The sequence below is a fragment of the Priapulus caudatus genome, unplaced genomic scaffold (assembly GCF_000485595.1).
Source record: "Priapulus caudatus unplaced genomic scaffold, Priapulus_caudatus-5.0.1 Scaffold353, whole genome shotgun sequence".
NCBI lineage: Eukaryota > Metazoa > Priapulida > Priapulimorpha > Priapulimorphida > Priapulidae > Priapulus > Priapulus caudatus.
In genome coordinates, this window is record NW_014577414.1 from 116759 (window position 1) to 133664 (window position 16906).

Here is a 16906-nt window from a genome sequence, read left to right on the forward strand (position 1 = left end):
AACTAATCAAATATTGCCTAATTACCCTCGTGGATCACGTCGGGTTCACCAATTTGTGGAGGGATAGGGGGCAAATGGATAGGTTCTTTGTTTCTTTTCTTTGGTTGATATATATTGTTTATACTTGCTGTTTATCCAAACACAAACACATAACCAACCCAACATCTTGCACGTGGGACCCGTGGTTCTACAACCTCTTCACCTTTTTTTGAGTGACCTCACAAAAGATAATAACTTAAGCCAAGACTGTGTGGTAAATTTCTGTATGTTTATTTACGGCCTCTATCAGAAATTTACTATATGTATAAAAAACACAAATTCACAAAGCAATGGTTAAACCCCAAAGAAAAATGGCCTCTGTTTATAATGCGGGCAAGCCGCCTGCAGTTGAGCGCAATATGCCACGAGCGTAACTAGCTCCAAAGTCGTTGGCATCGATCTGTGGTCGATCCGGGTTGACGCCCGGTACACGACGAGTAGAATTGCCGGGATGAAAACACAGCCCTCCCCCACAAAACGATCTATACGGGCCGTCGACAGGAACAGGGCTGAGCGCGCGTGGAGCGTGTAGCGACTGTAACTCCTGTAGTTTTCCTGCGTTCGAAGAAGATCAGCCACAAATCCTGTTTATGTCCGGGTTTGTCGTCCAAATCGAACCTCCTACTCATAGCCAGCGCCTATTCACTCTGACTCACTGTTGCGCGCCACGCCTCGCGTTGCAGCTATCTGTTAGTCCGTAGTTTCCGCGCAGCATGTTACAGTGCTTGAAATGTCGTTGGACAGCTACGTGGTTTCAAACTGACACTATCTCACTCGACACTTGACGTGTCCCAAAAAACCAAAATGTCCAGCCACGCTACTCGTCACAATCCACTTTTTTTTCGCACACATTGGTCGTTTCATCACGTGTACTAATGGACTATGCATCATAATAGAGTGTCATTCATTCGACAACAATATAAACACAGTCATTGAATATACATAACTTATCATAAATCAACATCAAAGACAGCCAAGGAACAATACTACAGATTTATCCCATCCACAATTTAGGAACAAAACAACAATCATGACATTAATGAGAAACATCACAGACGCTACAGTATGAATTCGAAGCCGTGTGTTATAACACTCGGCCACAACGCCTCACGGTCATAGCGGGGGACTCATAAAATGAAGCCTCACGAAATAGCGCTACGATGGCGGCGGTACGTTCAACAAAGCTGTATTTCGCATAAATATTTTGCTAACGATAAGGTGACAATAAATTCTATATCTACATTGACCTACACGGTTGTCGTCATCTGTGGTGGGCGAGGTTTAACAAACCATTTAGTATGAATTCGAAGTCGTGTATTATGGACCAATACCTAGGCTAGAGGTCTATAGCGCCTTATGGCTGGGTCATGAAGTGTATGTCGGGTAAGTATATTTTGCTGAACGATTAGGGACAATAAAAATTACTTGATGTACATTAACGCTAGCACGTGTTTTGCTTCATCTGTTGCTGTCGGCGCAGGTTTAGCAAAACCATACTTTTGTATGCAATTCGAAGCGTCGTGTTTATAAAACGCCTGCGTCATACGCGGGCTCATAAAAGAGCCTCCGAATAGCGGCTTAGCATGGCGGCCGTACGCGTCACAAAGTGGATTTCGCATAATATTTTGCTAACGATTAAGGTGACAAGTAAAATTTTCTATATCTACATTGACCACAACGTGTCTGTCGTCATCTGTGTGCGTGGTAGGTTTAGCAAACCATATTTAGTATGAATTTGAAGCGTGTTTTATCGACCAACGCTGTAGGTCTATATCGCTACGAGGCTTAGAAATTGAGCCCACGTTTGACCGGCGGTCGATTAACATGCTTCGTTTACATACTAAATATGCTTTACTAACGCTATCAAGCTCACAGATGAACGTAAACACGTGTAGGTTAACGTACATATAGTAATTAAGCCGAATAATAATAATTATTAATCTTTATTAAGCTGAATACACTTTATGTGTGCAGATCGCCTATAGGCGCAGTATATACTGGCGTAGATAATAGATAAATAGGCTTAGTCATCAATACGATACGTTCCGATACATTCCCATAGTTTCTTAGATCGGGCGGTAGATGGCGGTAGTGTAAAACTGCGCCGCCATAGAGTACCGAAGTGTGACGTCACGTTGGCAAGACAACGCACGGGCTGGTTCTACACAAGCCACTGGCTCCATAACGTTAACTGCGTGAAAATGTTGTGCGTACGTAAAACACGAGTGTGTGCGCTGCAGACAGCGGTAAAGCATCGGTAGCAAGTCGATTTTACAATATTTAATGAATTAAAAAAAAATTTAATTTAAAAAAAACAAATTTTTTTGTTGTTAATTTTTTTTTTTTTTTCCGTTGCTTTTCACTTCCATCTTTTGGAAATCTATAAAAACTGCAATAATGACTCTCAGAATGATGGTTACAATCGGGTACAAAACACGACACGCAGTTAATGTTACCAGAGCATATGATTGTGTAGAACCAGCAGGCTCGTTGTCATGCCACCGTGACGTCATCACTTCGGTACTCTATACTGGACGTCATAAACTGTATTTGCACCTTAAAGGGTTTATACCAGAGAGTCACTGATAATCATAGCACTAATATTCTACTAACTTAATATATATGTTTTGTTCGATATCTGTTGAAATATATTATAATCGAGTACATAGCCTGATATCTGTGCCGTTGCATAATAGTCACCGAAATTTATAAACACCGCCGCGAGTGGGGTTGTTGTGAATATTTTGATCAACATATCAGAACAAATCGTATATATTTAGACTTAACTTTGAGGAATAGTTAAAGTATTATCCTCCTTCTAACCCAATATATACGTTTTGTAAGATATCTGTTGATATAATCAATTAATTAGCCTGATATCTGTGCTGTTGCATAACCATCACCGAAATTTCTTAACACCGCCGGGAGCGGGCTTGTTGTGAATATTTTGATCAACATATCAAAACAAATCGAACATATTTATACCCAATTTTGAGGACTAGTTAAAAACCATCATCCTTCTAACCCAATATATAAGTTTTGTACGATATCTGTTGATATAGTCGAATAAATATCCTGATATATGTGCCGTTTCATAACAGTCACTGAAATTTCGAAACACTGCCGCGAGCGGGTTTGTTGTGAATATTTTGATCAACATATCAGAACAATTCAAACATATTTAGCTCACCTTGACATCGTCGAGCTGAGCTATTGCCATGGGTCGTCGTCCGTCGTACGTCCGTCCGTCCGTCCGTCCGTCCGTCAACATTTGGCTACGGTCAACGATAACTCAGGAACCGTTTGACCCACATGTTTGAAATTGGGTATAGTTGTTACTGCTATGCTCCCATATTAACCGTCCTATTTTGGAGCACGCCAGTCGACGTACTTTCGAGCCACGGCTATTTTGTGGCAAAAAATTGGAATTACCATTAGTCAGTTCAGGTTCAACGGATTTTGCTCATTTTTGGTATGTGAATGAATAAGGGTGATATTTTTGAATGATATTTAAAAAAAATGTTATGCAAATTAGGTAGTGTTTGGCAATTATATAGCATATTATATAGACACGCAGATAACAAACAGTCTGTGGTGTCACACTCGTCTGGTTCGTTTTACAAGATTTCATTTACAATATCTTTAATGCAAAATTCCTGCTATGAACATATTATGATTTATACTATTATTATTATATTATTATTATTATGATATAATGATTTATGCTAAGACATCATTAAAGCGGGTATAGCGCCATCTAGCGTCACAAATTGTGATTCATTTTTGTTTATAAATCATTTATAATTTATATATAATATTATTTATTATTTTCACATCAAAAATTACACATAATTATCAAGAGTATATAATGGGTGTTCTCCCATATATACTCGTCGTTTGTATAATGTACGTCGATGGTTGCTCAATTAGAACTGACTTCTTCTCACTCACTCATTTGTGTCTTTTTTGTGGTGAGCTACAGTGTCATTGACACTTTCATTCTCTGATCAGTGCATTTGAGTACCATGAGGTAGGTTCGTCAACTTTCAAATTCTGGCTTGAACTTGTCTAGCGATCAATAGCTGTTTTTTCTTTCTTTCTCCTCGCCACTGGGATTCGGTGGACTGACATTTAAACGGATGTTACATTGTCATTGACCTTAAAAGACACAGCAGGCCCAAGCAGCCGAGACCGCTAGAGTTCTTTTGATATTCATTAGTGTTGTAGTATCTGCTCTTTGCGTAGCTGCCTTGGTGGGGGGAGAACTGTATATTCGATGGCATCATGGTTTGGGCTGATGGTGCTGGCGCATGCATGCACTGTGGAGTAAAGCTGTTGTTGGTTTGCTCATGGTTGCATAGAAGAGTTGATTGAGCCAACTGTAATTCTGACTCGCATGTAATGTCTTCATGTTGCCTTGGAGGGTGAAGTTGTTAACCTTGTAAATCATTGGACTTCCCATTGGAGACGTCTGTTACTGTGTTCAACAGGGAAAATACTTCATCAGTTTCTATTGTGATCAGGCCAAGGGTTTCGCTGTGCTTCCCATATAAATAGTAGTGCTGGCTTGTTTCCCGTTACCTCATCGGGTAATATCTGAAACCCAAGTGTGTCGAATTTGTCTTGCCTTTCACATAGCAATTCTGTCTGTCCCAGAGGGGTGTTTCAGCTTTGAATTTCCACATGGATACAACAAATATGGCGAGTGCAATATGTCGATTCTTGGCTGTAGTGTTGCTAGAGTTTTGTCCGATATTGCATTACATGTTGCTGTCGTGTCAATTTGAACTTCCTATGTCCTAACGACCTAAAAATCAACTTCTTAGGTCACATACTTAAGGAGTTATCATCATTTGACGGAATTCGCAAAAGGCTGATATTTGTGGGTAGGGTTGACCATGCGTTACAACAGCTCCTACATGCATCATATAAAGCCCAGGGGCATCATTATGATGCTTGGTCACTTAGAGCACTTAAACTTCTGGCCAATTTTGGCACCTGTAGCTACAATATTGGGCGAGTGAGAAGCAATCATACCTAGAGATACTTTCAAAGTGACCGCGATTTTTGGGCAATTTTTGGGCTAAAATTGAGCAACGTGTAGCCATTTCGTACATTGAAACAATGTTTATGGCAACAAATCATGCTGGAAAGTTGTTAGTAATACTTATTAAATGAAATGCAGTGCAATTTGAAAGTTTATGGTTGCTTAATAAATAATTATGATCTGAAACTTCAATATTGCCATTTTTAGCTCACCTTGGCATTGTCAAGATGAGCTATTGCCATAGGGCATTGTCCGTCGTACGTCCGTCCATCCGTCCATCTGTCCGTCAACATTTGGCTACGGTCAATGATAACTTGAGAACCGTTTGACCCACATGTTTCAAATTGCATACAGTTGTTAATCCTATGGGAGAGATGTGAACGTCCTATTTTGGAGCACGCCAGTTGACCTACTTTCGAGCCATGCCCACTTTTTTTCAATAATGGAAATGGCCATAAGTCAGTTCAGGTTCAACGGATTCTGCTCATTTTTGATATGTGAATGAATAAGGAGTGGCCCCAAAACATATCACACAGGTTTTGATATTTTTTTTAAATTATGCAAATTAGGTAGATTTTAGCAATTTCACTATGCATTTCAGTGTCTGCCTACGGTCAACGATAACTCAAGAACCGTTTGATCCACATGTTTTAAATTGCATACAGTTGTTACTCCTATGGGAGAGATTTGAACGCCCTACTTTGGAGCATGCCAGTCGACCTACTTTCGAGGCACACTCACTTCTTGGCAAAAATGAAAATGGCCATCTAGATTCATTCGATTTTGTTAAATTTACCTACCTACCTAACTACCTACCTACCTAACTACCTACCTAATCATACCTACATGTAATATTGTGTATTAGATTCTTCGTTACAGTAATTTTACTGGAATATTTTATTGCTTTGCGCGATAATCGAAAACCAAAATGGCCATCATTTAGGCGTAGCGCCATCTCTCGCCCAGATTTCAGACTTTCAGATCTGGAACATTTATGTTCACATTAAAACTACCCCTGAAACAAAACAGTGAAATTAGTATTAGTATAAAACAGGGAATACGGACATTTGATCACATTTTGGTCCATCATAAATGAAACACTTACCAAATTTTAAATATCATCTCCCTGTTCTATCACACCCAAGGTGAGCAATAGTGTCGTTGACACTTTCATTTCACTTTTGCGCCTAACTGAAAATCACACAAGGGGTGTACGAAGTCTGTACAGAAAAAAAACGTACTTGACCCAGAGGTGTTACACAAACTTCTTTTGAAAGTCTTACCATAAGGAATGAGAAAATATAAGGTTTTGCTCTAAAAGAGTCAAGTACACGAACATCCTTCCAGAGCCTAGAGTAAGTACTGTTTATAGTAATGGCTGCATGGAAACTTTGTTTGTGGTCGATTTCGTACAGACTTCTACTATTTATTAAACTGCTTCACAATAATAACCATACCGGTGGGTAGCGTGTATGTCATGGCACAAAGCTCAACACAGATTCCCAAATCTACGTCACGATTAATCCACGCCCCACGAATTGCGTCTCGTTGATTTTACTGGATTTACTATTGCGTCAAAAGGTACAAAAACATAACCTTTTTGCTAAAATACCTAAAGGTAATTTATAATATGGCAAAAATATTCTTTAGTGTTATTTACTGAACAAAAATATAGTTGGGTTCGCATAGGCTTCAAGGATAATTTTGCTTTGGGTCAACAACTATATTGCATGAAAGCATTAGCAATGGTTCTGAAAAGTTAAAATCGTAAGAGTCAAGAGTTACCTGTAGGATGAAGATAAAGGCTATACTAATGACTTTTTTTTTAAATGTGTATTTTTATTCTATTTATTGCCCTTTATATATATCTTATTTGTATCAATATTTTCTATCATATCTGTAATATTTTTAGCATACCATACATTACTTATAGTATGAGAATATGGACTGTCTTGTGATTTACAGGCAATGTACGCAGACGAAGCCATAACCATGTAAGTTACATCCGATAGTTATTTGGGGGAAACCCCACTGTTATGATGTGAAAGATTGAACAGCAGACATTACAGTTCTACCTCGTTTATCCGGCCACCAATTATCCGGAAACCTCTATTAACCGGCCGCGATCTCGCAGTGTATGTTCTCTGTTTTTTCATTCATTTCCACCTAAAAATCTCGCTCAAAACTCGCTCAAACTCACGCGATGTACCAATGATTCTCGTGCGATGCACACATTGATTATCGTAAGAGCGCACAGCTATCACATGCACAAAACAAACACTTACCGTAAGAGCAAACGCCCATGTACATGTAAATGTATAAATATAGGGCTATCACATGCACAAAACATGAACACATAAACAAACATAAACTGAAGTGGTAAAATTTCTGTTTTATTTCATTTCATTTCCATTTCATATAAAGCGTAAAACACGACAGTTTGTTACAAATAATCATAGTAACGAGTAAATGCATTATCACATGCATAAACCCTACTGAACTGCATAGAAATGCTATGTTTGAGCATAAATCGCATATTCGGATCATGGGTGCCGGTCCCGACATGGCCAGATAACCGAGGTCGAACTGTACATACTTAAGTTTAAAAAAAATTGTAATATTATTATGTAGTTAATTCTAAAGTGAGGCTAACCAATGGCAGGAGTAGAATTGTTGTTTAGGGCAGATTAGTACTGCCAAGAGTTTAAAGTGAAATCCTTGGGCAGCATGCCATGTTGGACTGGTACCTAGACAAACATGCCCTTCGAAGGAGGGTCGAAGTTTTAATCAACACTAGTACGTTTCCTTAAATGTTAATACTAATAAAACTTGTCCATAGCTTTTAGTTATAGTAAAACATATCTCAGACGCTCTCTGTCTTTCATTTCCTAGTTTTGTATGAGGAAATCCCACCATTGCACATACCCGCATAATTAAAAACTATTGCTCCATCCGTGCAAACCGCAATATGCTGTCAAATATAACAATTAGCTGTTAGCTGACTCGAGAAACGGTGTGCAATCCCTCACAATTAATGGAGGTGTGGTGCTGGGCTAAACTTAGAGTGCATGTTGTTCTTAGAGTCATTGTTTTGCAGTTTCACTTAGGAATTAGTTTTAGTTGCTTAGTTGTTGGGTTTGTGTATCAGAGTGTGTTTTGGCACTCAAGAAAAATCTAGCCTAAGTGTAACCGATAAAAGTGTAGGAAGAATATTAAAATGTTTTTGTAAGGTAATGCAAAACCCGTTTAGTCCTTGTACGCCCAAGAGAGGGAAGGGCGCAAGTAGTAGATCGGGGAGAACAAAGGGCGGTGCTCTATGATACTACATGCTTATGTAACTGTGAAATTGGCAGTTATTGGAATCGTTATTATAATGCTCAAGAAAACGGCATATTTATCATGGCTTTGCAAGGCAGAAGGCAGAGATTTGATATAATCTTTGAACCAGTGATCCTGAACTAAAAGTGATAAAGCTGTGTTAACACCTGTAGTCACAGCAAAACCTACCGTGTACGTGTATTGTTCACAAGATGGCAGCCTGAGAAGACAGAGAAGGAAGAACGCCGATGGACATGATAGATGATTGTGCTACTTGGGGACAGCCAGATTCAGTGCTACAGCAGAATAACTTACTGCAACTGCCAGCTGAAATCATCACCCAACAGACACAAAAAATACAGGCGACAGCCCAGCAGCAGAACAGGGCCTTATTGAAAACACGTTGTCCAGAAAAATTAGTCGTGGCCTCTTTCTCCAGCATTGACCTTAGGAGCTGGCAACGATCATTTCTTGCCTTCACCAAGGAAGCTTAACTCACAGAGTTTGATTGGGAAACTCAGCAAATTGCCATTGAGGTCGCCGTGAAACTATCCACCGTGTAGATGCCATTCGACTACAGCTCCCTGCTGCCAAGCACCAAGACATTAACGAAGTTGTGGCTATTACTTCAAGCCTAATCGAGACTAATACGTTCTATCACAGTATGAGCTTGAGATGGGATATTTCACCCGAGTTATAGATATCCCATCTCATACGAGCATAGCGAGTATGAGACGTGGTTATCTATGAGGGTGTGATATTTCCATTCTCAAACTCATACTGTGATAGAAACTTTATCTCACATTTTTTTAATTATTTGTTTTTTTAATTTTAAATTTTTTACTTTTTATTGCAGAAAGAATATTTCAGTTCAAATATTAATTCAATATTTAGCAAAATGTTCAATTTATTTATTTTATTTTATTTTAATTTAATTTTTAATTTTTTTTTTATATATTTAGAATTTTTTATTTTTTTATTTTTTTATTAATTAATTTTATTACTATTGATTGGCCAAAAACTGTAAAGGTAACCTTTGACCGCGTAATTAAGGAAAATCATTGGATTAAAAAGTAGTGCGAGATAAACCCATCTCGGGGTCTGTAAGTTATCCCGTGGATTTATCTCGGGGGATATCTCATCTAATATATATTTGAGTTCGTATGTATGTATGTATGTATGTATGTATGTATGTATGTATGTATGTATGTATGTATGTATGTATGTATGTATGTATGTATGTATGTATCTTCCCTATAGGCGGCGCCAAACCGCCCAAGCGATCTGGATGCAATTTTCACAGGGCCATCTCTTAACCGGGGAGTGTTCTAGCTGAAAAAAACCTGCCAAACCGTCAAACTCAACCGAAAAATCCGGTGAAAACCCCTCAATTCGTCAATCTTCACACATTGTCAGCACTGACTGTACAGTGCTGCCACACACAGGAAAACGATCACTCATTCCATCAGCTGCTGGTATTGAGAACCGAAACCGGTACTAAAACAGAGCACAGCCAGGATATATTTATGTGTCAGTGGCGCACAATGGCCGGCGGCGTGTGTTTACAGTTGAAACGCTTCAAGTGCCTGTGGTTACGACTGCATTGTTTTATCAAGAGGCTTTAAGATGAGAAGTGCAACCCATTCGTACATGCTGTTAGAAGAACTTTTTCTTATTTACACCATATTACTATTATGTTCCAGGGGTTCTACGTTGGGTTGTGCTGTCATATAAATGTCATACGTAACCGTTTTTACTATGCTTATTATCTGATTACACTGATTTGTAAATATTTATAGACATTCACTATAGTTTAGTATGAGTATTATATAGTTTGAGAGGTTACGATTGCTCAAAACATCAACGCATAAAGACACGTACCAAGTGAGTAAACATTCTTTTATAATTACAAATTTCCCCACTCGCTGGCCTGTCTGTATACTATATATCGACTTTTTATCATGCTACATTTCAGAATCCATTGTACCATTTCGAAAGCTATGCCTTTTCTGATTCAGTAGAAAAATTCCTTTATTTCAATGTGCATGACGCGCGCCAAGCATTCACTAGACAATATCCAATGGACACAGACCCCACTCGCTGGCCTGTCTCTATCTATACTATATACTATATACCCAATTTCGTTTATTCATCCTACGATCTGACAATGGATAGCTGTACGTGGTGAGCTCAACAGTTCGAGACGCCAGCAATCTCTACATATTTCCACCAGACAATAACACGCAAACCATTGTTTATCAAGAGGTTTTCAAATGAAAACTGCAACCCATTCGTACATGCTGTTATAATAACTTTTTCTCATTTCCACCATATTACTATTAGGTTCCAGGGGTTCTAAGTTGGGTTCTGCTGTCATATAAATGTCATACGTAACAGGTTTTCCCCATGCTTATTATCTTATTACACTGATTTGTAAATATTGATATTGTGTGCAATGTTATATTGTCGATTTTTACCCAATGTTCCTATTGTGTCCAATTATTAGTAGTATGAATTAGTAGCACGATTTTACCCAGCGCAGCGGGTGCCCGCAGCTATTACCTAGTATGCGAGAAAACGAAATCTTTGTTGGCATCTCGACACCAATTTCATGACTTGCATCAAAAGCCTCACCAGTCCATCACATAGTGAAGTGGTCAAAAACATAAAAGAACGTAGCTTTGATAAAGGGTTATGTAATCAATGTGCACAGGCAGCCATGGATGACAACATTCTGTCTAAACCTGTGTTCTGCACCGAAAGGAGGCTACAGGACGAGACACGCTGAGAGATCCTGAACTTTCCGTAGAAAAGGCATGGAAAACTCTGGAAGCACATGAAAATATTACAGAGGCCAAGCTCACATATTCTGCTAGTTCTGGGGTGAGCAGCATCCACAGAGAAATGGAAATGAAGCAAAATGAACCTAGGTGGTTCAGAAGCAGAAGGTCTTCACAATCCAGCGACTGCTCTCGAAGTGATAGAGATAAGGAAACTGAGATGTGTTTACCCAAAATGCAGAGACAAAGCCACTTACCCAGCAAACGTGGAGAAATGCAAATCGTGTGATAAATGGAACGATTTTGCAAAAGTGTGCAGAAACTCAGGCAAGAAACCAGCCTCGCACCAAGACAAACCAAATATTAATGGGAAGTATCATTTCCTCTATTGGCACTAATGTTGTCTCACTTAAAGTATTCATGAGCAAAATGGCCACAGCCAAGTAAGGCTCTTTTTGTGACAGGATCGGATTGTTGTTGCATTGCAGAAAGCGAACTTGTGTCAGTGAAAGAAGACCCTGACAACCTATGTCCACCAACTGCAGACATACAAGCTACTGTAAACGCTAGTGGGGTATGATTGAACCCAATTGGATTGATAAAACTGACATTGCCTTTGGGTGCAACGTTATCACCCGACGTATTGTTGTCTTCCCGGGTTGCATAACCTATTGCATAACCTAATTGCATAAACCTCAAGTAATTGAACAAATTCTCAAAACGTCAGTTCTACGACTCACCATCTGTCCTGGAGACAGTTTAGAACATGCATGCCAATGAAGTGTAGCGTTTTTATGCTTTCCCGGCGACACCTGATGGCGCCACCGGTCGAGACGTAGTGACTAGCAGTAACCTTAGGTAAGCACACTTACCTGTTGTGCCCGGAGGCGTTGAAATGGCCATATCGTCGCCATCCGCACTCTGCTAGCCACCAGAGCGCCTCAGTGCTACTGCGCTCACTATTCAACAATTCCATACAAGGGACGACACACACAAACACAACAACGGTGCAACTCCACCCTGTGTGCTGGCCTTACGTTACATTGGATAACAAGTGTATACCCGGGGTATGCACAGAAGTTAAACAAATAGAATGAACGTAGCCGGGGAAAAGGCTAAAATAACCGGCAGCCTCCTCCCCACCCCCCTGTGCGGCCGTGCAGAAATAGGCCAGCTTTCCCCCTATTCGTGCAGAGTTAATACTTCTCAATACTTCAGGAATATTAAACCAACCTAGTTAATATTCTAGTACTGTATTATTTACTCGCCCCACAACAACAGGACAATACGGCGTCCTACTCACTGGTTCCTACTCACTGATTACCGCTCTTCACAGAAAGTGGTGGCGATCTCTTTCTCTCTCTATCTCTCTACAAATACGCTTCTAACTCTGGCGCCGCCCACCAACTGCCAAGAACTCCACGCCGATCTTCCCGCCTATACCCTGCGGGCAAACTGTTTTTGCCGCTCTCTGCCGCTAGAGGGGGGAACTACTGCACCCAACATGGCGGCCGCCTTTGTTGACACTTTAACGATCGGTAAGCAAACCCAAGACAAAACAGTACAAAAGGACCATAAACATCACAAACAATTACACAATCACAAACACTAAACATTTACACAAGTACTGGTTCCCAGCCCCCCTCCGTGCTGGGAAACCCGAGGGTCTGGTGCCACCCTTCAAGATCAACCGCCATGTTGATCCCGAGTCTCACCCGGCGGTGCACCGGCGCCCTGAAAGAGCGCAGCTGCCCCTACTGCTGCGCCGGCTTGTTCCTGGGGTGCCACAGACTCAGCACGGTCTCCCTCCTTCGTTTGAGCTCCGCCAGGGCCGCGTTCTCGACCTGACGCCCGATACGTCGCTGGGCCTGGCCCCAGTCAACGGCCTGGTGCAGCTGCACCATCCCCATATGGTGCACAAGTTCCGTTGGCGGCGCGCCATCCGCACTGCTGGGCGCCGGACTGTCCCAGACCCCGAGATCTACCGCTGGCAGGTTCTCCCACAGGGCGCAGAACTCTCGGAATGCGGCCCGATCACTATCGGGCAAGCCACCTGTAACCGTTGGCTCTATAGCCAAGGCTGCCCATGATTCAGCTGGCATTGTTGCTTCGGACGCCGGCACGAGAACATCTCCGCAGGCGCTCGACCCAACGCAGCTGATGGGGCAGGTCTCGCCACAGCCACCGCTCGTCTCGCCGTTGCTGCCGTCCGTCTTGCCGCATGCTTTGCCGACGCCGCACACTTCGTCGTTGCTGACGCCACACGGTTCGTCGTTGCTGCTGCCCCGCGCCTCGTCGGAGCTGAGAACGTGCACTCTGGTGAAGCCGGTGCTCGCCCCACCACTGCAGGAGGCGCTACCCTGGCAGCGTGCACCTTCGCCTTCAGGGGCACAGGTATGGGGCACGCCCACTTCAATGCCCGCGGCGCGGGCACCGGTGTGGGCGGGGTGCCTGTCACTACCTGCGTGTACGGCAGACCATCCCTACATGCCGGGCGCAGAATGACTAGGCCGCTCGCTGTCACTGCCGGCGCTCGGCTCCAGCGCCATCTTCGACCGGAGATAACCCTTGCTGCACTTCCGGTAGTCAGAGGTATTGGTGTGCCGCTCCGGCCATCTCCCGTCTTTGCCCATCTTGAAGACGCCCGAGGTGGTGGTCAGCCACGAGTTGGTGTGAGAGGTGGTTGATCACCGCACTCGGGTAGGCGAGATCACATCCCCGGACTGGACACTGCGCGACCAGGCACGTTTACAGGTGGTACTCAGTATGGTGGTCGACCACATGCCAGGTCGGCACCCCACACCGGACACCAGTGCCATGCCTCGTTGTGCATGGAGGTCACCGGTTCGCTAGACCCCCGCTTCCGTGGTAGCTGCCTCGACCCTCGCTGCAGCAGACACCTCACCGTCACCAACGCCGGGTCTCTCGCAGGCCACCACCGCCTTGCCCCTCGCCGCCGCGGTCTCCCCGGTTGTCGGAGAGTTGATCGTCGCTTCTGCCGGCGACGAAGCTCCGGCGGGGGTTGCACTCCCTGGACGAGCAGTCTCGAGTACTGCGGCATGCACCTCTTGGGACGCCGATTCGGTCCCTGCCCCTGGGGTCGCCGTCGCTGCCGGGGAAGACAACAGCAGCTCGTCTGCGAAGGGCATCTCCTCCCACGCATTGCCAAGTTCCATTGCCTCCAGCTTCTCTACGCCGAGCAGCTCCTCCCGAGCCTGCTCCCCGGCCTCCGGCGCAGCTCCTCCCTCTGACTGTGTCTCATTTGGGTCCGGGTGCTCGTACCCGGGACCCAGCTGCTTCATCTGCTCACCAGACTGACACCTCACCTCACATATCATCGCACGGTAACAACTGAAACAAACCACAGGGAAAATACACCATTAGTCATCTCATCGTTCACGTCTGCGCAAGCGCAAGACCGCTACCCTTACCAGCCATCAGCCCTCACCGTTGATACAGACGCGTGCATGGTGAGTCACAAGACCACAGTGCTCGGTGCAACTCACCTTGTTTCTCCTCATCTACTAGCCCCCGCAGTAATCGCGGTGGTCCTATCCCTCATTCGCCGTATTCGTTTCCATTCCCCTGAAACGAGTAACTCACACCTTATCACACATACACTTCGGTGAACAAACAGTCCCGGCCTTCCCCTACGAGCCTGAAATATGTCGGAGTTTACAAACCACTCCCTCGACCATCACGTGATGCGGATTTCGGAGTTTTCAATGAAAACTCCGGAATCCGTCTCAAACTCCGACACTCTAATGGGGAATAAACCCCAAATTCGTTCTGATCAAGGGTAAAAATTTTGAACATCCGTGGTTGAGTAGCGCAGTACCAGCCGGCTAGAGAACACACGTGACGCAACTACCTCGGTTGTCTCCAACAGTCGCTGCCCAAATCAGTGCGGTGCTACATTTTCACGGACCATAGGGGTGTTGTCGCTTGGACGACCAACACGTGAACGTAGCAGTCTGGAACCGGCACCCCGTCCCTACCCTGCAACACGCCGGCCCCTGGCCCCAACGACTGCGTTAACCACAAGTCAGGAACTCCAAGAGCCCCTACACGTCCGCCCGAAACAAGCCACTGGCGAGAGACTCATCCTCGCCCCCCAGAGAGCTCTGGATGCTCAGAGATGCGCAGGACCATAGCAAAAAACCACATGTCTGAGAACCAGCCCAGCCGTAGCTACACCGCTACCAAGCGCTCAAACAAGGTGAGGTAACATTATCAGAAAACAACCCCGGAAGAGGGGAACACACCGGATATATAGGCATCACCAGGTTCGTCCTGCAGACCAAAACGTCGCAACCCGGGTCTGAACAGACAGCATAGCCTCCTGAACGCTATGACAAGGCCTAAAACACTCGGCCTGACAATAACCCTGAGAATAATCTACCGAGGACAGTCATGACACACACGACAGCCAGGGTTACCTTACCGCACCAAGAATGACCATGGCATGACAACATTATCCAGGAACTACAGACTGCATGGGATCGTTACCAACCATGGAAAGCGAATATACTGTCGTTAAACGAACGCGAATTAGCTACCATTATATGGCCTGCTCCAAACGAACCAACAGTCACTCCTCGGTCTGACGACAACAACTATGGCGACGCATAACCGTAGTGACACGGAGCTTTCACTATCATCTTGCCCTGTGTATGCCGCACTGGGTTAGAGAACTCAAAACCACCCAACCGGTCCTTCGATTGCCCAGCTACCAGTGGCTTAACAGGAACCTTCCCAGAACCAGCCTGAGGGCCGACCACCTGCTGCAAATTCAGCGCTTGTGTCTTGAGGTTAGAACGAGAAGATCCTTAGCCATTATACTCGTCCAACTTTGTGTCAACCAATACCTGGGAATCCGTGCCGTGAGGATCATACACGTTTGACCCGCCACGCCTCCCGGACTACCAGACCCACCACCAACACCTGCGTCAACACCATCAGCTCCATCTCCTAACCAGGAGACTGGCGCATTCGCACCCTCGTAGATTCATGTTATCTACGGCCACCACCACCTTAACCACACTATCTGGGGAAACTTGAATCCACCGAACGTTACCCTTCCCACGCAACAGCAAAAGGGGCCCTCGCCACGGCAGTGTTCTCATTAGGAACCGGCCACCGGCCTAATTAACCGTCTACTCTGCTGTTTCGGCCGGTTACAATTGGCTCAAGTATGATATTTAAAAATGAGATTTTTTTTTATTTGCATTTAGTTTGCTCTAATTATTCTCCAAAGTGAAAGTGTTTTATGAGCTACTACTAATAAATCAGTTGAGTATATTTGTATGCATGTTATGTGCACAAGAAGCATTGTTTTGTTTTTGAGTAACGCTATTTACGTACTTGTCTAACTCTTATAATTACTAAATCGTCATAATTTTGAAACTTTTGCTGAACTCTGAATATACCAGGAGAAACCACATTGGAAACCATACTGTAATCTAAATGTGTCTGTTTACTGCAGCTCAGAATACACCAAATTGCATCGCAGAGCATCTAGGTTTTAAAATTTGTGGGGGTAACCCCCAAACCCTCCTCCAACACACCGCCACTGCCTGTTCCAAAAAGCATTTCGGCCTCTTACTATAAAAGATAATGAAGACCCTGCACGGAACTCCCAACTTAACGTCTGCAGGAGGGTAGAAATACCAAACCCATTGCCCGGGGGCAAATGTAGAAGTACGGACTTTGCGATCGTAAC

General features: G+C 43.6%; 1 protein-coding gene across 1 annotated transcript in view; it reads left to right on the forward strand.

Moving 5' to 3' along the window:
* LOC106809424 (cyclin-Y-like protein 1) overlaps nucleotides 1-16906 on the forward strand; it is a 205475-nt gene that overhangs the window by 112628 nt on the left and 75941 nt on the right. The window contains exon 4 of the mRNA XM_014812505.1: nucleotides 7052-7080. Coding sequence (XP_014667991.1) covers nucleotides 7052-7080 — 29 coding nt within the window. The remainder of the gene's footprint in view (nucleotides 1-7051; nucleotides 7081-16906) is intronic.